Source organism: Ixodes scapularis, unplaced genomic scaffold, assembly GCF_016920785.2.
Source record: "Ixodes scapularis isolate PalLabHiFi unplaced genomic scaffold, ASM1692078v2 PGA_scaffold8__174_contigs__length_109621045, whole genome shotgun sequence".
Taxonomy (NCBI): domain Eukaryota; kingdom Metazoa; phylum Arthropoda; class Arachnida; order Ixodida; family Ixodidae; genus Ixodes; species Ixodes scapularis.
In genome coordinates, this window is record NW_024609883.1 from 109,423,631 (window position 1) to 109,449,119 (window position 25,489).

A 25,489-nucleotide genomic window follows, 5' to 3' on the forward strand; every position below is an offset into this window, starting at 1 on the left:
TTTTTACGTTCTAATAATTTACATCGCTAATTAAGTCTTCGGAAATGCTCAAAAATAATAAATTGTAATACAAAAATCTGCGACCCAAAAGTAAGGAAATTAAGAGTGTACTACTAATAAAGAAAGGACATCACTTCAAACTTCACGCAGCGTAAAGCAACCAAGGTTAATTGATTCAACGTGGTTAACCTAATGACGTTGCGAAAGATAACATTTTCTTGGCATTCAGACGATTCGACGCCTCCGTTTCTTTCTCCCTCCTAATACAGGTTCTGTTGATCCGCATTTTTCTCGATTCCTTAAGCCGCGTGCCTAGTCCAAAAGACAGTCTTATGCGCGGTTTTTTCTTGTATGACGGTGATCATAAAAACAACACTGTCTGCATGTAAGAATCCAAAGTGCTTCAAACAGGCTCGGGGCATGTCCTCGGATAATTCATGTCTGCAGCCGTGCCTTTTGTACGAGCAGTGAGACTTTGCTGTCGTACCGTGCCGATCTTGACGCGTGATTCTCGAGCTTATCCTCCAGGGGTGGCTTCGAGTCAGACCTTTTGCTACCCCAATGGTTTTGGTCACTGGGAGAAACTCGGGGCGATGCGAGTCCTCGCCATCTTCTCTGCAGCCAATAGGATCGCGGCATCAGTCAAGAACAGGGCAAACGGACCAATCACGGAGCAGCTCTTTGTGCAGATAGCCGTACTGTTCACTCGATCATCCGACGGTTACCAGGACTTAAAAAAGATCGAATCCCCTCGTTTAACGAGTGATGTAATATTATATCCATTAGTAAATTTCTCGTTTTATTGAGTATAGAATTACACGACTTAAATAATAGGAAAGCAAATAATTATTCTGATTTTACTCTACATTACCGCCACCTCTGACACGGGGCAGTTCACTTACTTAGAGTCGTGATATGGAACGTGCAAAATGAGCGAGGTTGAAGTGGTTTTTATTCCTATTAATATAAAAATAAACAAAAAGGCCCGCTTAGTGAGTTCCAATCTAAGATTTTAGCTTACCCAATCAGTCCATCCGTCAACTGATCATATTATTTGTGGCCTCGAATCCGCAGCACCTAGACAAAAAAACTGCTCACCTTGACCTGCTCCGAGGCCCGTCTCGAACTTGTCAGAGGGACATCCATTGTAGGACACGAGAGCAAACTTTTGACGGAAGGGAAGGTATGCCGGATAAGCGAATAGTAAAAAATTGGCAGCGATGTTTATTTTCAACGTCCTGTACTGCATGAAATGCATTATAGTTTATAGGGAATTGGTGTGTCACGTTACGTACATTTTCCCGCTAAATTTAGCGGAAAAACTAAATGGTTTTGTAGGTCACGTGACATCAGGCCACATGACGTCTATTTCTTCCGCTAAATTTAGCGGGAAAACTGAATAGATGTCTGGGTCAGAAGACCTTAATTTTCCCGCTCAATTCAGCGGGTAACTGAATTGGTGTATAGATCGCATGACGTCAACTTCCCGCTAAATTTAACGGGGAAACTGAATTGATGTTTTGGCCACGGTTCCCGCAAAATGGAGCGGGAAAACGTAGTTCAAGTATACCATGACGTGCAGTCCATTTTCCCAAGGTGTATAGGTCACATGACGCTACTTTCCCCGCTAAATTTAGCGGAAAATACACAGACGGACGGAAAAAAAAGATTTGGATCGGGGGGTAGCGTTAAAAAGGCATTTCATTCTTTAAAACTAAATAATAAAAAGTACCTCCATTCACCCTCTAACAACGAGAGGAAGTTTTCGTAGATCGTTTCCGCTGTCCCGCAACGGTCTTCGGAACCCGCTACGACATCTGGGGCTCTGCAGGCACGGCTAGCACCGCGCATGCGCAGTTTTGGCGTCTTCGTTTCGGAGAGCCCAGTGCCGACGTGGGAAAACGGTCAACGAAAACTTCCTGTCATACAAAACAAAACAAACCAAAAGTCCCACGCGTACAACTTTAACGAACATACCTTGTTGCAGGTTAAGGAAGGCACTGCCCTCTACTCTCTCCAGTTTAGCTGAGCGAAGGCCGCAGACGAGACGCTCAACCCCCTCCACCGTTCACACCGCTAAAGTGAACTGCGACAGAGTACAGTTGCGTACTGCGTTACCAAACGGCGAGAGTGAAACACTAGCAGACGAAAATAGACCGGGAGAACAATGCGCCATGCCATGGACAGTGACAGCTATCGAGTAGAATATTCGCTAGGAGAGGATTTCCTTCAGCGGGAAATTACTAGGGCGCCAGGGGTTCACTTACCAAATTCACCAGCTCCAAGAAGCGTTTACTTACGGCGCGGAACTCTTACAGACAAACTGGTTTTCCTGCAGCGTCCCTGAAGCTAGGGGAAGAAAGCTGTCTTAATTATCGTGGCGTTGTCCCACGAACGAGACAGCCATCCATCTACGTTGAACGACGAAACGAGGGCGACTTTTCGGCTAGTCGGTCGATTTGACGTGGTGCCGTTTATGTAAGAACCTGTTTTATTGCGGCCAGTTCGCAACGCTTAAAAAAGCACTGCACTAAAAAAGAATCGTCTCACGTGTCTAAAGTTGACACGTATGTAACAAAATAAACTTTCCTTTCCGAAAAACAATCAATAAAATAGCGGACAATTTATGTTTTGACGCATATTTTGAGCGATTTCAAAACAAGTTTCTATTTTGAGGCCGACATTTCGAAATAGCAGCACTTTTCACAATTATTTATAATTCAAAATAAGTCTCGAAGTACAAATGTTGCGCTAAAGCGTTTCTTTATTTTCTTTTCCTTTTTTTTTTTATAGGGAAGGTGTTTAATGTGTGGTATAAGGACGGTTTACACACTTCCGACTGCTTCAACCATAACAATAATAGTAATGATCTTTATTTACTTTGCTTCGCAAACAAAAGAGGAGACGAGGCAAAAAGCTCTACATTTGCTACTTGACGGGGCCCTGCCGCTTATGGCAGAAAGCAGCGGACAAATATTCAAATTAATATATGAAAATTTAAACAATATACCTTCGTACTGGGTTCAATATATATATATAAAAAACTCAATCAAGACAATATGTTGGCTGGAATCCAACATACTCTACGTGAACATTCAAAAAAAAAAAATCCGCAAAAATAGCAGCTAGAAATTCCACAAATTTAATAATCTCTCAAGAATAATTCAACACAATATTCAAAGGCGACGTTACTTTATAATTTCGTGGCCTAAACAGCACGCACTTCGTCTCATTTATGAATATTTTTAATCCTTAAATTTTGTCCATAAATGAAAGTCTGCGAGAACTGCCGCCACCTTACTTTGTATCTCAGAAGATGTTTGACCTATAAAAAAAAAATAGGGGCATCACCTTTATAAGAAACAAACTTAACCTCTGGTGCACATGATATAAATAAGAGTGGTCCAAGAACGCTTCCTCGGGGGACTCCTTTCACTATACTACTAGTTGATGACTTTCAATTATTTATGCTACCTCACTGCGTCCAATATTGCAGATACGAATCAAAATGTTTCAGTGAGGATCTACGAATTCAGTAGTGGTCTAGCTTTCCTAATTGAATATTATGAGTATTTAGGATGAAAGTTTTAGAAGAATCAACGTACACAGCTAAGCTCTTTATCCTCGAAAGATACAATTTCTTCCTTTTGCGTTAGCACTGTGCTGATTCAGTTGAGCAGCGTTTCCGAAAGCCACGTTAAAACTCGAAAAGTACCAAAAGTTTTTCTAGATATCAAGAAATTTCGCTGTGCATTTTATGTCCGAGTACCTCAAAATCTGTTCTCTTACGACGACAGAACACAATCGCGCCATCTAACGGGGAACATTCGGCGTTTTCGTATATTTTCTAATTTTTCGCGCATCAGTATTTTTTTCTTCGTTTGCATAAAATACTTTTGCCGAGCTTAAAAACAATTGTTCCTCGTAGATAGTACCTATGTACATTTGATTTCGCAAATAGCTCAAAGCCTACGCTTTAGCAAAGTGTAGCTAAAGGGTCGCTTCATAGATGGCGCCAGCGTGTTTTCTCGTCGTAAAAGGTCGCAAGAACTCGGTCGTAAGCAGACGCGAGAGTGTCAACGGGCCAATGTCTGTCCTATTCAGGCCCTTAAAGTTCCCTTTTGGGGGGAGGTTTTAAGTGTAAGGAAAATTTGATACATGGGTATATTCGTTGTTTGTCGCTCTCCAACGACGGGGCCCCTTTACTGCCTAATCCTAATCCAGCGAGGGGAGGACACGTGCTTGTGTATACGGTACGCCGTCGCCTACGCTACGCTAGTGGCACGTTCTCCCGCGCTCTGATTGGTTCGCAGGCGCCGTGGTTTTCGTCCTTTGCCGAGTAGGAAAGCACACGTTGGTACTATGTGTTTTAGCTCCGCTGTTGCCCACCAAGCATGTTGCCTCGGCGTTAATGCAGATAGACTTACTGGGCTTGCGCGAGGTCTCAGCCCTGTCATTAACGTCCACGTGACTATCTTTTCTCTCTACTGTTTTCTTACAGAATCCGCGACACAACGCTGCTCCCTTCACTCCACCTGGTAAGTGGAGTTTTTTCACAATTCTTCGCACCAGCCAGTTTGTGTACGCCACCGCAGCCGGAATGCATGGAGGGAACCTTAAAACTTGGGTTTGGGCTAGTTGGTCCATGACTGAATAAAAGGTTAAAAAGCGCGAACAAACGGGGACAATAAAGAAACACCGGCGACAGGACAGGGCTTCAGGACAGAAGCGCCTGTCCTGTCGTCCGTGTTTATTGTCCCCGTTTGTTCGCGGTTATTCGGTGATGGAGGGAAGTCTTTCTGGGCGTGCCTCGCTGGAGTTTTACGCGCGTGGTGCACGAGCCGTCTGGTGTGACGCCACCTGCCTCGACGAAAGTTCGGGTGGCATGAGACATGCACCCACCGCTCGGAGAAATCGGTTCATTTATAAACCACCAGGAAAATAAATTATTATCATTATTTACGATTATTATCGAGAAGGCAGTCGAAGCTTACATGAACGACTTTAAGGTAACTCCTGTCAAAAGTCGAACCAAAGTAAATTACTGATATCGCTTTACGGAGACTAAGCACGAGCGATGCCAACATATTACACTAATGGGAAACCGCGATCCACTCTAAAATCGATATTAAAAATGCTATTCCCAGGTTATTAGTGGGTATTCCGCGGGTTGGCTGTTTGTCAAGCAACCTTGTGCCCTCATGTCATCTTCGTTTTCACGGATGTTTTTGGTTCGTACTGCCACTTCTCTCGCCGTGTTTTACAGCGAAGCTGTTTTTGGCTAGGGTTCCGTGGACGTTTTTATGTGCGTGAACAGAAACTCTACGCCCGCACCTCCACACGCGCACGCCTTCCCCGTATAAAATATTCCAAGTAAATGACAAAATGAAGTGTTGACGAACACGCGCGCAAGATGCCATTTGTTTTAGGTGTTTGTTTTAGAATAGTTACTGCTGCAGACGCCCGCAAGTGCGGCGCGTGAAACACCATTCCCTGCATTCTCCTTGATGCTTGGGTAATTCAGCAGTAGGTCTATTCAGTCGATTAGTTACCAATAGGCACCATTTTGAAGATCAGTAGGCTCTCACGTAGATAATAAAGGTTTCTCAAAGATTTGCCGCCGTGCGACTAGCGTCGGCCATGTCTGCGCTCGCACCGCCGCCACTTTGTCGTAGACTGCCTTTCTTCACACGCGCGCTTTTGCTAGAGTGGTGACATCTCAGCCATTTTTCGGCCCAATCGTTTTTTTATGCATTTTGAAGCGCGCGCAATCCGGTGTCACTCAGCTCGAGCGCGTAGCTTTGGCTAATGCATAGACGCCATTTTACCACCCAAGTCACGCACCGAGTGCGCGAGAGCGTCACACGCTAGCACATTCAGGGCAAGAATGGTTGTCTTCACCCTGAGACAGACAGACATGTAGGCACCCCACTTCGTCGTCGTTCCATGCGTGGCTAGTTTCCTTTCCTTCCGCTCTCCCGGGGTGGCGGTCCCTCTGTGCGTGTCTCCAGTCTTCTCCGGCTCCTCGGGGCGGCGGTAGTCGTCCACGCGAAATAATGACCACCGATCAAGACAGCAACAAATATGTGTGCGCACCTTTCGTCGCGATGACTACCCACAAAGACAGTAAAGGTGTTCGTACCCAGACTTGTACCGTACGCATTACAAGTAATCAAATTACTTGTAATCGATTACTTTTGGAGTAATTTTGTAATCAGTTGATTACTTTTATTAGGCAGTAATCACAGGAGTAATCTGATTACTTTTTGAAGTAATAAAATTACTTGTAACCGTTACAATTTGTCCACGGAACCCCCCCCCCCCCCCCCCCCCCCGCACAATAAAATTAGCTTTTTTTTTTTCGAACGGAAAAAAAGAAAGATTTTTGCGGAGCTGTAGGAAACGAGGTCAATCACTTTGTATGTATAGTTTCTGTGGAATGTCCGTTTTTTTGTTTTTTTTTCGAGCTGGGACTGGGAGTGGGAAGCCCCAGGGAAGCCATAGTGCGTGACAAAGGCCATTCAGGGCGAAGTTTGAGGAAGCAGAATGTAGCTTTGTGAGTCCTTCGTTCAAACTAGCCCCCTCACGCACACACACACACACAGAAATAAGTAAAATAAAAAGGAATCCTGCTTAGGGTACCTACTCGCAGCCCGTAGGAGAACCAGAACCGAAGAATGCCTAAATCGGATGCAAAATATAACAAATGCAGTTGAAATATTTCCCCATTTCCCCTACGTGGTCTTTGTGACAAGCAATGTTTCGAGTTGAGAAGTGGTCGGAACGATCTCTTCCGCTAATGGATACTGCACATGATCCGTTTCAAATCCTGGAGCTGCTGCTCTTTTGTATAACATGCGAGCTCATCCACATGTGGATAGTAAAATGAGCGACGCAAACTTTGATTGACAACCCTTGCTCAAGCTTAACAAGATCTAGAACCCCCACCGCTTTCCCCCCCCCCCCCCCCCCCCCCACACACACACACAATGGCGAACGCACAAATCCTTAAACGTCTTCAACCGAATTCTATGCTTGTGTCCGCATTGTGAAGGTGCAACGACCACGAAGAGGGAGCCAGTTTTTCTTCTTCAATACTTGTGCAAATGTAAAATATAGGTTGGAAGTAGTTCATTGTTATGAGCGCTAAAGATGTGTCTTCACACAATAAAGTAATCGGAAAAGTAACGATTACTTCTTTAAGTAATGTCCAATTACTTTTGCTGTCAAGTAATCAAGTAATCTAATCGAATACTTTTTAGCCAAGAGTAATAGTAATTGTAATCGATTACTTTTTTTTAGTAACGTGTACAAGACTGTTCGTACCTTTGTTCAAAATTCTGTGTCACGTCTGCGTCGTGTGCTTCGCTCGTCATCTACCTTCAGAGTGGAATGGCTCATGATTTTTTTTTATTCTTTTATAAAAAGAGATGCACGCTTTGACATTTTACACGGTAAAAATGACGTACTGAGTGCACTTTCTATGAAAGTCTAAGTTTTCTGAACTGGCGCCGATTGTTTCAACTTGTTGTGCAACAGATGATCCGCTTGTGAGACCCTATAAAAACGATATATTTGATCGTGTCGTGTGTGCGTCCTTAATGTACCAAAAAAGAAATACAGAAGAGGATATTAAAGAGGCATAGTTCAATGATTGGCCATGCGAGGCGTACATTTAGTACGCTGTCAAAGCCGTCTTGCTGAACCTTCGGCGTCACCTAAAAAAGGCGGACCGTAGATTAAACACGAGTGCCGCCGCGTCTGCATTTGGCTAAGGCTCGGATCAGTGAGAGTACCCGCAGAACGCTGACGAAACAGTCGGGCCCAATCCCCGCTGTTCAACACTCGCATCATACAAAAGACAGTGTGGAGGCGCTGTTCTTGCATGTACGAAGACACGTATGCAGCTTTCAAGATTATGTTACGAAGTGTTGATACTCGTCGTCTTGCGGGATTGGAGATACGAAGAGGGGTCAGAGTTAGAAGGTGATCAGTAAGGACGATGGCTCCTCGAGGGGTACGAAAACTGCGAGTAGCTGTCAGTTGTGGTTCTGTTTCGAGGATAACATTTATTTGCGGTTCTTGCAACGCAGTGGCCACGAACGGCGCAGTGCCCCCTCCGGTGGTGGTGGGCCAGGAGCACCTGCAGGTGGCGCAGAACCTGAAAAGCTCGCTGAACCTGCGCTTCCCGGAGGACTTTGTGCGGGACAACCTGGCCGGCTACACGTTCAAGAACCCCAACATCCTGCTCAAGGCGCTCCTCCACCCGTCCTACAAGGCCAGAGACCGCAAGGGCGCCGCCGACAACTTCGAGCCGCTAGACTACGTCGGGGGCTTCGTGCTAGACTACGTAGTCTCCAGGTACGGCCGCTAGGGCCAGCGGTCTTAGATCGATCCGTTCATAAGTTCGACGAAAAAGCGTCGTTCAAAAACGGACCTTCTTTGTTGCTCGCACGCGAATGCGTTCCTATACACCTCTTCCACAAGGGCGTAGCCATCTTGAATGTTTTCACTTCTGGTATGCGGTGAAACGGCGTTTTAATCTGTCCACGCCGCTGGAAGGTATTTAAAAAAAAATCGTGATTGTCACACATCCTTGTTTTGCCTCTTACGCTGTCTAAATATACATACAACCCCAATTATATTGTTTTGCCTTACCTATATCTTCTCGCATAGCCCAGGTTGAAAGGTTTTATTATTTTTTCGTCTCGCATACCAGTTACGGAACCCACGTGACTGAGAACGACAGGACACAGAAAGTGTCTATACTCTGTTCGCCCTTAAGCTGAGACTAGAAGCTCCGCCTTCAGCGCGGGCTCGCTGGCTTCAGCAGTGCTGTGGTTGCGCGTGCTTGCGTGTTCACACTTGTATTAGCAAGGGAGAAAGCTCGCGCTCAAGGCAGAGCTTCTAATCTCAGCTTAAGGGTGAACGGAGTATAGCGCCACCAACGGCAAAGCCCTCACGTGCAACGCAAAAATACCGTTTTCGAACGACGCTTTTCTTGGAAAAAGTTCATGTTTGCCATAGAAACCACTCTAAAATCACTTTCTACAGCAGTCAATGTGTATCTAAGGTTCCACCGGTTCCGCCGCTTCTGCCCATAAGTTGGGCTGAAAGCTAGCGAGTGCCGCCGAGCAGGAGCGCCAGCAAAAGGCGCCAGGCGTTCTGAGAAGCTTGTCAACTGACCTTGATCTCGCTGGGTAAGAATGGTTAGAGTCCTTAGAAAGATACGCTCAGGGTATAGGCAATATTTCTCCTTCATTAAACGACGCCACCAGGACGGTCATTTGTCTGTCCATGTCACGTGACATTTGTTTACTTTGAAGTGGCTCGTGGGCGCCGCCATTCATGGTGAACCGCAAGGGCGCCCTCTGCAACGGGCTCTAAAATGCCACTCTTTAGCGGTACATACGCTCTTCGGGGTTCGTCACCGCAGCGTTTTTGCTCTGTTGCAAACTGCCTTAATAGAGCAGGACGCTTTGCTTTGCTTTGAAACGTATTAATTTAACGACCAAAGAAGTGGGCACCACATGCGCCCTGCTGTTTGGTCATAAAAAGGAAAAAAACAAATTCTTTTAGCCGTCTTGGGAGCTTCCAGGAAGAACGAGATGACGAGCAACAGCGAGCAGGGACCCGTGGGGCTTCAGTAGTCTGGAGCCAAGTGGAGGTGCCTCGGGGTCTTCCAGATACGCAAGGAGAGCCTGTGATGCTGCGAGGAACCGGCCATGGTCGGGAGGGGATGGCGGGTTGAGCCACTCAGTGAGAGTCGAAGGGGGATGAGAGAGGGTTGAGGGAGGGAAGGGGGCAGTCCCACAAAAGATGCGAGACCGCAGCGGGTGCGTGGCAGAGGGTGCACTCTGGGTCCAGAGGAATTCTCGGGTACATCTTCTCGAAAAGGGTGGGAGCGAGGAGTGCTCCTGGTCTGGCTTGCTGTAGAGGGAGGTCAGGTGACGAGTCAGGGTGCGGCGAGAGGGGGAGGGGAAGTCGAGGGGATTGGCCTGAATGGAATAAGTATTGGCGTCGTTGATTGGTGTGCTCCTGCCGGGCTTCGTGAGCGTCGCCAAAGGAAAGTCACCGTGCTCGTTTTTCGTCTGCAGTCCCGTCAGCAGAAGCTAGTGCCAGCTATACTGGTTTTCACCTCAAGAGCCATAGTAAATAAGGTACGGCGTGTCGCGAAGCATTACTACTTTCCACCTTTATCTGGAGAATTAAGATATATGCAGGTGTTGTTTGGGTTAGATATGTGTCATCTTCCCAAGACTTGCCCGTTTCAAACGCCAAAAGCATCGCTTCTTTCTTCGACGACCACATCTTGCGAGGGCCACTTCGTGCGGCGTATGAACAATGCGCAAACCTTCCTTGTTTATTGAGGTGAAAACGAGTATAGCAATATTGATTTTACTTTGAAGCACGTATTACTTTCCAGCTTTAGGGCTGGGTAAGTTTGTGATGCTTTTTCACGCTCCTCTAATCCCAAAGTTTTGTCCGTCCGTCCTCCGTCCGTGCATTTCCCGCTAAATTTTGCGCAGAAATTGATATCACGAGCCCTATACATGCATTCAGTTTCTCAGCTACATTTGGAGGGAAAATTAATGTCACGTTATCTGACCGTCACGGGACATACAGAACAATTCAGTTTCCCCGCCAAATTTAAGGAGGAAATTGACGTCACGTGATCTATACACTAATCCAGTTACCCACCGAGTGTAGCGGGAAAAGTCACGTCTTGTGACCTACACATCTTTACAGTTTCTCCGCTAAATTTAGCAGAAGAAATCGACGTCCCGTGACCTATACAACCATTCAGTTTTTCCGCTAACTTTAGTGGGAAAATATACGTCACCCGACACACCTATTCCCCATAATGCATTTCATACATTGAAAAACTATGAAGGTAAAGGTTTCTGCCGATTTTATTACTGTCGCTTTTCTGAAACTATCAGCGATCTTTGCGGCCAACCTTGTCGTTTCCGCTGTTTCGAATTTGCGGTGAAAAACAGAAACTTCATTCAGTTTCGATTTGTAACTGACAGGTAGCCCCCGCGAAGACGTGCGAGGCAAACGGTTCAAAGTTCGTTCAGGCTGTGCGGGTGCTCTAGCAACGCCGAGGGGTCCGGTTCTCTATGCTCTGCGTTTGGTCAAAAACAGCAAATGTGAACATCGTCTGTCCTGTTGCGTGTCCTCTTAATGAGCTTTGTGTTTTGGGCGCCAATGTTTTCAAGTGCTCCTCGTGTCCCTGTTTTCCAGCTTATTACAGCCAATTTTAAAGGGGTCACGAAACAATATGGTGTTGGAATGCTCATGACTTTGCAGAGGCGTCCTGGTCCTAGTCTAGCCCAAGTATACTCGCACAGACCGCCACTAATCGAGAAGCTTCTTTGTCACGGTGAAATGGAGAGGATAAAGGGGGACTATTTCTTTCACTCTTGTTTTCGCAAAGCTGGATGACGTAATTGCGTGAATGAAACCACCCGCCTGACGATGGTCGAGCGTGGCTCATGAAGTGGACACGAGAACTGCGTAAGAATTCGACTTCGGTTCGTAGCAATCAATGGCTCGGCCGAAACTCGGGTAGTGGCTCGTGTCCAGCTACTGCGGTGATGAGTAGCCGAACACTAACAATGCCTGGAGCTCAGCACGCGTTTTCTACTTTGTCAAGCTCAGCGCGTAGCCATAATTAACGTTGGCGGCACAGGATAGGCACCAGGCCACGTGGCTGCTTGTTCTGGCTCCCAGTTCAGAGGATGAACGATGTTCATATTTTTCGATTTTATTTTTTGTTACTGCCATTGCCTAGAAAGAAAAACTACGGCAAGTTTATTCAGTTATTAACGTTTGGAAGTGGTTCTAAGTAGTATTTTTGGAAAATAGAAACTTTGTTCCATGACCCCTTTAAACGAAAACCTCCAAGTACCTTTTAGTAAAGGGCAGCAACTCCTTAACCCATTTTGAGTTATCTTTCAAGGAATCTGCCATTACGCCTAGCGATTTCCTAACTGAAACCATGCATTTATGTTTAATAAACAAAGATTTGGTTATTCTTGAGTCATTCACACTGAATCATCCTTCTACTAATAGTTTCTTTGACCGTGGCCAAGGCGGCATCGATTTTTCTTTCTTTCTAATGCGTAGTTTTCGAAGAAAAGGGTTATTGGGGGGGGGGGGGGGGGGGGGGGCTCATGTTGGCGTCAAACAATTCTGTGTTTTTCATCGCGCGCACAATCACTATATGGAAGAGCGGCTCTCAAGCCGCACTCATTAGCCAGAAGACAGTTTGAGTTCCTTCCTTGTATGGCACATACAAAAACTCTCTGCACAGATATGCTGGAAGCATACGAACCCAAACAAAGATGTTCAAGGCATGTCGTCGCGTCTGTTGTATGCTTGAGGTAGGGCGTACGCGCGTGCGCAGGTACATCCTGATGAACTCGCCCAACAAGACTCAGCACGCCATGTCCCACGCCAAGGTGGCCGTCCTGCGGCAGGACTCCCTGGCCTACTTCGCGGTCAAGAACAACTTCCACAAGTACGTCTTCCTGGACAGACCCATCGAAAAGAGCTCGCTGCGGGACTTCGCCGAGGGCCTGAGGAACGTTCATGTAAGCGGACCCCTTCACTGCCTTCCTCGGGAGCTTATTGGGCACAGCCTAGATTCAAGAACATGCACGGCGAGCGTTTGCAAGTCAGTGGCGGACGCCTCCTGAGCAGATTGATCGCCAATGCGCATGCGCTTGGTTGGAGGACATCAAGTGGAAAGGCTGAGACGCTCGCAAACGGTTAACGCTTTCGTCAGCTATCCTCGCAACTCGCATTGCAAACCCGGCCCACAAACCACGTCACCCGATCGAGCAGTTAGAAGCTATCTGAAATGTAGCGTCGAACTTGAGAACTTAAGCTACTAGGACAATATCCGTACAAATGATTTGTTTTCGTTTCTGACGCAGCGCTCGACTGCCATAGCCGAACGCTGCGTCAGTGTTCGGTTGCTCGCGAACGGGTCCCAGCTGAACGCCGAGGCAGCACCGTGTTCAGTTTCTGCCACGCGCTGGATCGAGGAAGACGACGCCCCAGTCCACAGATTTTGTGTTGGGTAAACACGCAGCTCTGCGGAAAACAAGCTGGGCAAAGCGCTGCCCGGCAACTTTGCTTCCTATAATCGTGTCAGTGCATGGGATCTGTGCCAAGCTAAGGGCGGCCTCACTGAGGCTCCTGCAGGAACAAGTTGAAAATACTAACAAGCAAAAGATATATACTGCGTCCAAGACGTCAGCATAACACGACGTACGAATTAGATGCAAGAGCTATTTCGAAATCCGCTCTTTGTGCCTAGTGCTCTACTCAGTCTCGAGGTGCTTCAAAGATCAATTGCCACCAGATTGTTTCAGTATTTCATTGTGGCACAAGTTTGGCTCTAATGCCGCTTGACGGCGGAAATTGAATAGAAGCGTTATGGGTCGCCGCCTTTGGCTGATCAGTTCTTATTTCATGACCATCGAAAATTAAATAAATCCGGAAAGAATTATGAGGTCATCGAAGAACCATTTCCTATTTGCCGTTTTCGCGCAAAAGTGGCGGTGCCCGATGAACATACAGTTTTATGGCGGCCATTAGTTTTTCAAAAGGGGAGCTGGTTTTTGGGCCACCAGATGGTACTGGATTTTGTCTATTGGAAGAAGTGTCTCGCATTAGGAACCGTTGTGTTGGTGTTTGCAGACTCTCGCAGACCTGAAATTCGCCAAGAAGAAGCGCAGCTTCGTGTACAAGATCTTCAAGTCGGTGGCCGGAGCCATTTTTGTGGACAGCGGCTTCAACATCCAGGAGGTGGAGCCCGTCTTCCTCAAGATGATAAAGAGGGAACTTGACCAGGTCCTAAACGCTTGAACACAACCTTTCTTTTGTTGTATGTTCCTTTTTATCTTTTTTTTTTGTTCCTCACCCATGAATCATTACCCACCGTTCCAGCTATTGCAATCATCTACATATACTCTGAAATAAAATCGGGTTTCTTTTTCTTCACTTTCTCGATTCACCCCATTACTCCAGCAACTTCGTTCATTCTCAACTTCAGAATGAATCTCTTCAATGAAAGTTCTGCTCATGCGCAGGCCTTCTTCAAGCAGCGGCGAAAGCGCAGGTTAGCGTCCGGTAGGGGTGCTTCACTACCACTCCTGCCTCCTTCGCGACTCGGATGAGTCTTGGAAGTGGCAGGACAGGTAGCGCGTGTCCCCTTCCGGACTTCCATGGCATTTCGAGCTTTCGCCTCGTTTCGCCTTTATGTGAAATGTTTCATTCAGCCATGAGGTTCACTGATGCTTTCTTTACGCCCACCACTGAGTTGGCAGTGAAGACCTTTTTTATGCGGGGAGTTTGATTTTAATTCAAACATATGAAACTGATGTTTGTGATGTTGAGTTACACGGCCAGCGGGGACATAGGAATGTAGGGGGTTATTACTCACGTTACGTTGGATTATAAACTAAATCTTTTTAGTGAACTATTTAATTAGTGAAAATTAACATATGGTTCCAATTAGAAACTTGCTGAGCGGTACAAAGACTACAAAATCAATTCGTTTTAGATGGACAAGACGCGCGTGTCGGACTGGGCTAAAATTGACGCTTTTGCTCTAGGCACAAGGCGAGCGGTAGTAGAACACGAATGCTTCGATTCTCATTTGCCTTTTCACAGCCTTGTGCCTGTTGCACGAGTCGTAGCTTTCGAGCACCCCGGCGCTTCCCATGCGTTTCGAGTTCATATCAAATTGACTGATTTAGTGGTCTTCAAAGAAGCTCATCGAGCTCCCAACTGAAACCGCAAGTTTATTTTTACTAATTAAAATGCTAACACATTTCAGTTAATTGTCCGCCATAACGTGAGGCATAACCTTTTATATTATGACCCCTTGGCCGCATAACTCACCTGCACAAACGGCATCATTGTACCTCTCATGAATTTCTTGAAATAAATTTGTTCGAATTAAAAGAAAACACCCCGCACATATCAGTTGTGCCCTTTTCTTGTGCACAGTACCCTAGAATGCGCAAAATAAATCGAGCTCTTGCATCCTATCCAGGTGTTTTCAGAGCTTTCAAATGAATTACTTTTTTTATTATTTTTTTTTAGCGGAGTCATTTTTGTTTGCTAGCATATTGCTCGATCAAAACGCGAATGTGGTAGGGTGTCTGCAAAACGTCTGCTAGCGTTCTCAGTTCTGGTGCCTAGGAAGTAATTTTGAGTATTTTGAATGCACTGTGAAATCGATGCCATCTTGTTTGGAAGCACAGCAAGCCATTAGAAAACCGCATATCAAGGTAAACAGCCGAGGTGAGTAATCTCGTAATAATACATTTCGCTACTATCAAAGGTGCAAGTACCGTGAACCAGTTCGGCAGTCGAACATAAATATGATAATTTATGCCGGTAAGCACACATTGTTTTTTTGTTGTTGTTGTTTTTTTCTCCAGAAACTAGTAATACGTCTTACACAAATCAATGAGACCACTTCCAAAATCGCAGGTAAAATTCTTGCAAGTAAGGTATTTTAACATTTTCTATATTCGGCGTCAACAGAAAGAGAGAGAGAGAGAGAAAGTTATTCAGCGACCTTGCGAAGTTCTATGATGCATGAAATGCAGTATTTAAGGAGCGATCTGTTTCATTTGTATAGAAGACATTATTTTTTGTCCCTGGTCTCGGGTTTCCAAGACGTTGAAAGTAGACCAGCTCGCTTGTGCGATAAACGATTGTCATTTTCAGAATTCCTTCGAGCCCAGAGTCAACGAATGATGCCTAAGATAGACGTTGATCTGAACCGGATGGGTGGTGCCTGTGTGTTATCTCGTCCTTATTCGTAAGTCGTCGCTTGTGGTCGTAGCGCAGTTGATCACACTCGAAAAGCAAATGTGTGAACCAGTCTTACCTTAAAAGTGTGAAGTAAAGAAGAAAAAAATGAATTACGAGGGTATAAAGGGAAGAGAAATTAGAAAGAAAAGGCAACAGAAAAATGAGTATCACAAATGCGACTCATTGGTCACAGCAACAAAAACACGTAACGGATGAGTATGCGGTACCACAAAACCTTGGGTAAAAGGAACATGCTTCAAGTACCAGGGAAAGTGCAAAAGTTATTGTTCAGCACAGCAGACGCCTTGGTTGGTCGTCTGTTAGGAAGATACACACGGCACACTACAGTGTTTGCTCACTTGTACAGCGAGCGACACTGCTAACAGAAACGAGCGATCTCCGTTTTCTTTTATTTTTTTTAATACCCTAGTTACACTGGCACCTTTAACCGCACTGTGACCAGAACAAACTTAACTGCGGTTAAGTGTGTCCGACGGCTATGTTAAGCCGTAATTACGCTTAAGTATGGTCAGCAGTTACGCGGGTACTCTTACCATAGTTAACCCCAGTTATACCCATGTTACACGGGTACACTTCACCAGAGTTAACTCGCCTTTAACTGCTGTCACGCGTCACCAAACGTACTGTACAGCGATTTCAGAACAAGTGAAGAGTGCGCGTGCACTGTTTCGATGAGTGCTCAAGATGCTCAAGTGCACGCATACAGCCTCGACTGCGTTGCCACAAACTGTCCGCAAGTATTGTGTGGTGACTGTGGTTTAGCGTAACTGCAGTTAAGTGCGCCCGTGTAACGAGGGTAATGATTACAATTCGAGCCGGGGTCACACTGCTCTCATACAAAAGACAGTCTGCTTAGAGATTCGAACGCGAGATCCGGGCTTCCATTGCCGCATGGCAACGAGTTCGAGGAAAAAACTTGGCACGCGGTATTCGAACCACGGATCTTGCGAGGACTCGTGTTTGCAGACTGTCGCTTGCATGATGTGCGAGCACCCCGGCTTGGAGATGTGTGTGGAACTATGGTATAAGAATCGAAGGGCTGACAAAGGAGCTACTATGATGGGATGGAAAGAGCTCATTTGAGGCACTCTCCTAAGCGGTTCGATGCCCGGCAATATACCTCTCTAAGGTAAAACGCGGAAAAGCGCCGCTATCGTGTTACAATGCCGTGTAGTGCACACGTGGTCACGAACGTCAAACGTCACAGGTGGTTCTTAGCGCCTAATAGTCGTAGAAGAGCCCGCTAGAATCGAAATAGTTTTAGTGCAACTAGAGTTTTCTCACACCCGAATAAAGGAAGATACTTTGCCACCTTCCACGAATATGGCAGGGTTTCTTTTCTGCAAATGACATTAGGGAGCGTTAAGAAGCTCGTGTCGCAGAAAATCCGGCGTCGGTGGCGTGACGGGAAAAGCCGGCGTCGGTGGCGTGCCGTTAAAATTCTGATTGGCCGATAGGGTCATGACGTCAAAGCCGCATTACCTCGCGCGGGAATTTCAAACAACTCAGATGGCTAGATAGATAGATAGACAACAACTTTAATGTTCCACCAGATGAGGAGACACCTAGTCCTCGTCCCCGGCACGCAGGCCTAGGATACGGGGCCAGGGACCTCCGCGGTTAGAAGCAGGCAAAGAGGTCTTGGCTCTTCGCGGCTTCTTCCGCCAGGCGGATGGCTTGCTGCTGTAGAGCAGGGACCTCGCTTTGCAGCAGAGCTTCCCAGGCTTCTCCACAATTTATATTTGCTTTAGCCCCTGGGGAGCTAGCACATTCCCAGATTATGTGGTCAAGGGTCCCTCTCGCCCCACAGTGCTTGCACTTATCGTGTTGCCTGTCATCTATCCGAACATGGTATCCCCAGACTGGGTTTATGAAGTTCCCAGCTTGCAGGCGCCGCCATGCGACTGCCTCCCTATTGCTTAGACTTTTGTCTGGTGGTGGCACCTGTTTCCTTTGTAATCTATAATTTTCCACAATCTCCGTATAAGTTTGCAGACGCTCGTCCATGTTCCGGCAGTCGGGCGGCTCCACAGTTACCCGGAAGTAGAGAGCTCGGGCTAACTCGTGGGCCGCCTCGTTGCCAGGAACGGACGTGTGTGCGGGGGTCCAAATTAGGCTAATTTTTCTGTTTAGCTGTCTACCGGTAAGAATCCTTGCCGCTTCCGGCGAGATCCTACCCTTCCCAAAATTCCAGATGGCCGTTTTGCTATCGCTAATAATAAAATTGGCTTTCGTTCCAACGCAAGCGAGCGCTATCGCAACTTCTTCAGCCGTTTCTGCGTTGCGGCTTCTAATGGTGGCGGCCGATACGGGAGCACCTCGGCCGTCAACCACCGAGGCGACCGCCGCACCCGACTTGCCACTTGACGCGTCCACATACGCAACCGACTTGCTGTCCATTAAATCGAAGCGTCAGATTAGTGCTTCTGCTCTCTTCTCCCTCCTCTCCGTGTTGAATATGGGATGCATGTGACGAGGGAGGGGGGGAATGATTAGGTTTTCTCGGCAGTCCTGCGGAATGCTTGACTTGACTCGTAGTCCCCTATCTGTTTGTAGGCCTACCATCTCGAGGATAGCTCTGCCCGTGGTTGTTCGGCTAAGTCTTTCGAGCTGCGATATTCCGACAGCCTCCGCTATTTCGTCCCAGGTATTGTGCACTCCCATAGCGAGGAGCTTCACTGTGGAGGTGCTAATTGGTAAGCCCAGGGCCCTCTTTGTGCATCGTCGGATGAGCGAGTCTAGTTTTCTTCTCTCCTCCGACCTGATGTTTAAGAAAGGCGTGGCATAGCTCACGCAGCTTATTACGTATGCTTGAATTAGTTTAAGCAAGCTTCTTTCTTTCAGGCCTCGTCCTTTCAGCGCGACCCTTTTAAATAGTCCAAGGGCTTGCGTGGCAAATCTTTCTAGTCTTTTGATTGCACCATCATTATATCCATTCTCCTGAATAAACAGTCCCAAGATTCTGATCTGATCTACCTTTGGAACTGGTTTCTCCTCTACTTTAATGCTAAAATCCCATCTGCGTTTGCATCGGAGAGACTTTGGGTTATAGACGAATAATTCAGATTTTTGCGGAGAGCATGAGAGGCCCCTATTGGCAGCATAATTCACGACAGTGTCTGTCGCCGCCTGCAAGCGCTCCTCAATGCTCGCATCACTCCCCTGGTTAATCCAGAGGGTGATGTCGTCCGCGTAAATACTGAAATTCAGCCCCTCTATGCTCCTCAGAGCTGCTGGGAGGCTCCTCATTGCCACGTTGAAAAGGAACGGGGAGAGAACCGAGCCCTGCGGCGTGCCCCTGCTCCCTAACTTTAGTGTGTGTGACTCAATGTCTTGGAACTTTATGCAGGCAGTTCTGTCTGACAAAAAGTCCTTGATGTAGTCGTACGTTCGCGTACCTACCCCGATTTCTTGGAGACCGCAAAGGATCGCTTCGTGTTTAACATTATCAAAAGCCTTTGTCAAGTCCAGGCCGAGAATTACTTTGGCGTCTCTAGAACGCGAATCGATTATGTCATGTTTCAGTCGGAGCATCACGTCCTGCGTACTCAAGCCCGGCCGGAAGCCGACCATCTCGCACGGCCACAGGTCGTTTTGCTCCATAAAGCGCGTCAATCTGGTCTGGACTACGCGCTTCATTAATTTCCCCATGCATGAGGTTAGGGAAATTGGTCTTAAATTTTCTAGTCTAGGGGGTTTGCCCGGCTTTGGGATTATAATTACGTTTGCCGACTTCCACTGCCGAGGCAGGTGACCTTTAGTCCAAATATCTTGCATGTACTCCGTCAGAGCGCTGATGGAGTCATTGTCCAGGTTTCTTAATATTTTGTTAGTTATCTCGTCAGGGCCCGGGGCCGATTTTGTTTTTAGTCCCAATATTTCTGCCCTGACCTCCGCTTCCGTGATGGGTGCGTCGAGCTCCTCGTTGGGAGCTCCGTCGTACTCTAAGAGGGGGGTACTATAGTCAGTTACAGGTTAAGAAGGTAGCGGCAAATGCCCCTCAAAGGGAATCAGATATCCCTCCGCCACCTTTGCATCCAATAGCGTCCCACCGTTTCCGTGACGTCCCGGACAACGCGCGAGGAGGGTCTTGCCTTTCTGTACATATTTGCTTTATCTTTCGACTTTGACTTAGCACTGTGGAAGCCACGAGAGGGAGATTAGAGTTCTCCCCCACCAACGGAAACAAATACGACTTTCGGGGATTAGCTTCCCCCCCGATGGATACAAAGGCTGCTTTCAGGGGCTTGGTTCCCTCTCCGATGAATACAAAGGTCGCTTTCTTGAAAAGTGGGATCGGAGACAAGTGGGAATCCATTGAAGCGGAACAAGGAGTGTTTCCAGTGAGCTCTTCTTTCGACTGCGGAGAGATTTGAAACGGGCGCATCACACTTGTGGGAGGAGCTTCTCCTACCTTCTTGACTTGTAACCGAATATAGCGGTATCACCAATATACATGTTGACTAGTTTGTCCATAAATTCTGCGTCTGTTCCCTCGAACGCGTGCCTGGCTTTTGATAATCTAATTCCTGATTGAGTTTTCGAATTGGTCGAATCTAATAGGTGTCTCAGCAGACCCCATGTTTTGGCAAGGCTCATGCCCCGTTCCATCTCGTCGCATCGGCTGCACCAATTTTGTTCGCACAATTTGATCGCATAATTTTCAATTTCTTTGTTATGTCTAGCAATCTTCCTTCTCAGATTGCGGTTCCATTTTTTCCTCTTTAGTCTGCGCTCCATACCGTGTTTTGCCTCCCACATGTGAAGCAGTTTGCTATCAGCAACCTCAGGGGCATTGTCCCCTTCAAGTGTCTTTGTGGCCTCCCCAACGTGACGCTTGAGGATCTCCGTCCATTTCTCTATGTTTGTGATCCTCCCAGTGGCAGCTTTCTCTCGTTTATTCCTAAATAATTCCCATTCGGTAATCCTCGGTTGACGCGCACAACGCGTCTTCACTCCTTTTTTAATGATCGAGGCCAGAATAAAATGGTCGCTGCCGAAATTTTGCTCCGAATTTTGCCCCGTCAGGTCTGTCACATTTTTGGAGAATGTCAGGTCAGGGGAGGTGTCTGCGCACACGCTGTTACCCACCCTGGATGGACTACTAGGGTCGGTGTGTAGTGTGAGTCCCAGCTCATGCGCATCCTCCCATAACTGCCTGCCTTTAGGATCTTGTTTAGCGTAACCCCATTACCGGTGCGCCGCATTAAAGTCACCAACTATTAGCAAGGGGTTGGTGCCGGCTGCCTTAATCGCTTTACGGAAGAGGGCCCTGAATGCCACCTTTTTCTGCTTTGGGGTACTATACAAATTTAAGAGGAAGACGCTCGGTTCCTCCTTTCGTCCCGTAAGTATTTCCAATAGCACTGCCTCAATTTCTTTCGAGTTTATTTCGTGCTCAATAGCTGCGATATTCCTCTTAATCAACGTTGTGACGCGAGATTTCTCACCCCTGTCACTTGAAAAAGCTTGGTATCCTGAGAGTTTTGCTATTTTGCCCGTCTCCTGCAGGGCTATCACTAGCGGTTTCTCATCTAATAGCGTCAGATATTGTTGCACTAACGCCCGCTTGCGTTGGAAGCCGCGACAGTTCCACTGCCAGATTAACAACTCACTTCGTGCGCCTCTGGTCAGTTTGGAGCGGGTCGAATTTTTCCTCAGCTTTTTGTTGCCGTTCTCCGATGGCAACTAATTCTGCCCTTTGCTTTTGAACTTCACCCGTAAGGGCTTGTATCTGGCTTTGAGTTTGACTTATTGCTCCCATAATTTGGGCCATGAAAGAATCGAATTTGGCTTCGATTTTGGCTTCTAATTTTTTCTCCAGTGCCACCAACGGATCAGCGTCTTCCCCTTTGCGTTTCGGTGGAGGCGGTCTAGCCAATTCTAAAATCATCTTTTCCTCCCCTGGTACCGCATGCTGCGTGGAAGTCTCAGCCCTAGAGGCCGGGGGGGTTGGTTGCAGTACCAATTTTGGTTGAACTCTGGGGGGGGAGGGGGACCCCGTACACTCCTGCAATCTTGGTTTCTGTAACTCTTGAGTGAGCTTATTAACGACCTCTTTAAGCTCCCCAACCTCTTTCCTTAATTTATCGATCTCCTCGTCCTTCTTATTTTTTGCCTGGGAAACCTCACTGCCAAAGCTTACACCTTTTCGATCCCTGCTCGGGCTCCGCTTCTTTGTCCACGCGTTCGCCGGGACCCGGGAACTCGATCTCCCCCCGGGTCTGGATCCGGAGTGCGCCCTGGTGCGGGAGCTCGAGCGGTTGCGCTGCTGCTTCCCCCCGGTGGTCTCCCCCAGCCTCGGGAAGGAGTCGCTTCTGGCGCGAAAGTCCTCGTTTCCGCGCCCGACCTTGGAACGACCTCGGAGATTCCCCTCGGTGGTCGCTCCGGCTTGCTGCTTTTTCTGAAGTTGCTGATGCTGTTGCATGTTGATCTTGCGTTCCCATATCTTCCTCTTCACCTCGTAAGGAACACGATAGAGTTCTCTACATTTTTTGTCACCGAGCGGGTGTCCTCTCCCGCACAGTTGGCACTTGGACTCGCATAAATGGTTTTGTGGCGGTTTCTCCATGCCACAGCCACGGCATTTCACATTTCCGGGGTCCGGGCAGACGTCTTCGCGGTGCCCGAGCCGGCCGCAGGCGTTACAAACCTCGTACTTCTTGCGGTAGAGTACGCAGCGTTGCGCCACGGGCGTGAGTCGCACCCAGCGCGGTACCTCTCTGTCTTCGAAGAGTATTAAAACTGTCCTCGATACTCTTCCGAGTCTTCGCACTCCTAGGACCGGAGGATTCCCGTAGATTTGCAGCCTTTTCAAAATATCTTCGTCCGAGAAGGACAAAGGGACTTCATGAACGACGCCTTTCCCGCAGTCCTCCGGCATAGCGATGTACGTAGTCATTTCTATTTTTTCCCCTTCAAACATGAGGAGCTTCAAGTCGGCGCATTTTCTCTTCCTCTGCGCTGACGGTGGCGACGAGAATGGAATGTTGCTTCACGTTCATCAAGATGACGTCCTCCCCGGCCGCGTCTGGGCTGACACCAGCAGCCCTAAGTATTACGTCGGCCAAATACGCACTTCCGTACTTCATCATACGTGTGAGACCGCCGTGCGGCCTCATGACTATTTTGTCGGCGCCGTCCGGAACTCGGGCAAACTGCCTTTCAACCGATTTTGCCGCCAGCTTCCTCCCTGCGAGCTTCTCGGCGGCTCGCTGCCGTTCCATATGGCGTGCCTCGTTGTCCACTAGGGGGGCCGCTTTTCCTTTCTTCTTACTAACGTACCATTGTCCTGGCACGTTCAACTCTTCCGGATCAATCTCCGTACCTTCCACGGTCTCCATCATGGCTAGATCAGTCTCCGAGCGGAGCCTCAGCCGCCGCCGACGACTTCTGGCCGGTGGGTCTAAGCTTAGGCTTAGCTCACGACATGGCTCGTCGAACACTTCGGAGCCTCGAAATTCGTGAAAAACAAGGGCCCACCTTGAAACAAAAATGATGATAGTCTAGATGTCCGTTCGTCACGGGCTGTTGATTCCAGTTAAAATTTTAAAAAAATACCCGGTGTCCAAAATCAGAGGAGCATAGGCGAGACACGTCCACACTCCATCCAATCTTCCTCTCTCACTCAGATGGCTAAGGTGAAACGTGACGTCACGTGTGGAATGAAAGTTATTAAAAAACGTGGCATGTAATGCGAGGTAAAGGTCGCCACAGGTCTCAAATGATTTCACTTAATAAAGTTATTCATTTGCCTTAAAACATATTAACGAGCGTTAGGAGGGATGCGAACCCACGACCCTTCGGTTGCCGGCCAGACACTCTGCTGACTCGGCCACGCAAGGCAGCTGGCGCGTTTGGGGTCCCAAACTCGAGAAGCAGGCGATGAAGGCGTGCGCTCGCCCGGTAGTTTCCTGGACACATAAGTAGACTCAAATGAAGACGCCAGTATCATTAGGCGACGTAAAGAGGATGCATGGGAGTCAGGATGAGGTCCACTTCAACTGAATAAAACGAGTTTTCAGGAGAGCGTTGAAGACATTGCGGTGGCGTCTCACAGCCTTGTCTCGGCAACAACAAAAAGTGTTTTTTTCTTCTTTTTTTTTTTTCTTTTTGACATGTTACACGGATCAGGTGGATTTAACTTTTGGATATTTTGAAAGTTTCGGGCACCGCCATACACATTGCTTTTTCTGGCTCTCAATCTGGCCGTTTCTGGAAAAACTGAAGATTTTATCATTCAGTTAAAACACAGCAAAACGAGGCTTTGAAAATTTAACACGTGCAATTCAATTATTTGTGCCATAAAAACAAACAAAAAGTATTTTAGCTAACATCTGAATCCAAGCTTACTAAAAACTTTCAGTCTTTCCACTTTGGTGAAGAAAGACCAGCGAAGCTGTACCATGGTGGGAATGAAGTAATGGTCGGCCGCAAGTCGGCAAGCCGAGTGCAAAGGCTGGAGAGGTTGCCGCCACCTATGAGCGACGGCGGCAACACCAGACAACTTGAAAGTCGGTTGTCTGGTTGCCGCCGTCTCTCATAGGTGGTGCTAGGTGTCCAGAGTGTTGTGACGACATATGTTTGCAGGCGGACACGGTCCTGGGGAAACTAGCCTTTAACAACTTCGCTGGAAAAAAAAAAAAAAAAGAATCATTAAGTTTTTTGTTTTTTTTCTTTCGGAGCTCCTATTTGAACCCAAAATGGCGTCCTTCAGTGTTCGTATTTTAGTGCAAAATGGGAGCATATTATTAAGTTTCAAATTCAAATTCAAATTCTTTATTGATCCCTGAATGAGAGAAAGGGGGAAGAGAAAAAAAGATAACCGAAACGCTGCTCGACTAGAACAGGGAAAAACAAACATAAACGTGAAAAAGTTTTAAGCGCCCACCTATATTTGTGTGGTACGCGACCATTTTTTTTACAATGTTTTCTTGTTGTTTAATAACTGCGTTTGTTTTAACTTGTATGCAAATTCCTGAAATTCCAAGCATAATACCAGTGAAAATAAAATTACTTTTTTTTTCACAAAAAATATTTTCTCGGAATTTAGAGGCGTCTTTATCCAAATGAAGTTTTTCGTACATATCCCCGACATGAAGAAATTGCCGCGTCTCCTTTGGTACAGAATAACCCAAAAGCGAGTATGACGCCGTCCTTAAATCTGAAGCAGTCCCAGAAAAGCTGTAGCCATAGGCGTAGACTGGGGTGGGGGGGGGGGGGGGGGGGGGGGGGGGGTTTCGTGCCCCCCCCCCCCTTGTTGAAATCTGGTAAGGGGGCGGGGCTTAGCGCCCCCCCCCCCCCCGCCCCGGGCCCGGACCATGATTCTTACAGAGACGCTGTTGACGTGCCATGCAACAAGCTTCTAGTAAAAATAACGCCCACATTGCCTTTATTGACAAAATACATGGGAAATGGAATCCCAGCGTGCTTTCGTTAGCTTCAATCTCCAGTTCTGGCAAGAAAGGAATGCGCAGCACCTCCGGGAAAATGGAAAGTCTACGCCACTGGCTGTAGCGGTGCGATTGCTTTCAGACGTCACGTTTCTTCTTCCAGCAATAGGAGTGCAGATGAGATACAAGGAGCAGGGACAACACTCGACACCGAACACCAGGCGATAAGTGCG

The 25,489-nt window shown here is 47.3% G+C and overlaps 1 protein-coding gene and 1 pseudogene across 2 annotated transcripts in view; one reads left to right on the plus strand and one right to left on the minus strand.

The window, feature by feature from the left end:
- The window catches only part of LOC8039763 (protein Dicer), a 28,169-nt gene extending 14,153 nt beyond the window's left edge, over nt 1-14,016 (plus strand). For both annotated transcript variants that reach the window (XM_029977804.4, XM_042286616.1), the window contains exons 4-7: nt 4,502-4,538; nt 8,094-8,361; nt 12,413-12,599; nt 13,714-14,016. In XM_029977804.4, the coding sequence (XP_029833664.3) occupies nt 4,502-4,538; nt 8,094-8,361; nt 12,413-12,599; nt 13,714-13,881 (660 nt within the window). In that variant the 3' untranslated portion in view covers nt 13,882-14,016. The remainder of the gene's footprint in view (nt 1-4,501; nt 4,539-8,093; nt 8,362-12,412; nt 12,600-13,713) is intronic.
- A 3,468-nt stretch (nt 14,017-17,484) lies between these two features.
- LOC121833654 lies at nt 17,485-23,207 on the minus strand (annotated as a pseudogene).
- Between the last annotated feature and the right edge of the window lie 2,282 nt (nt 23,208-25,489).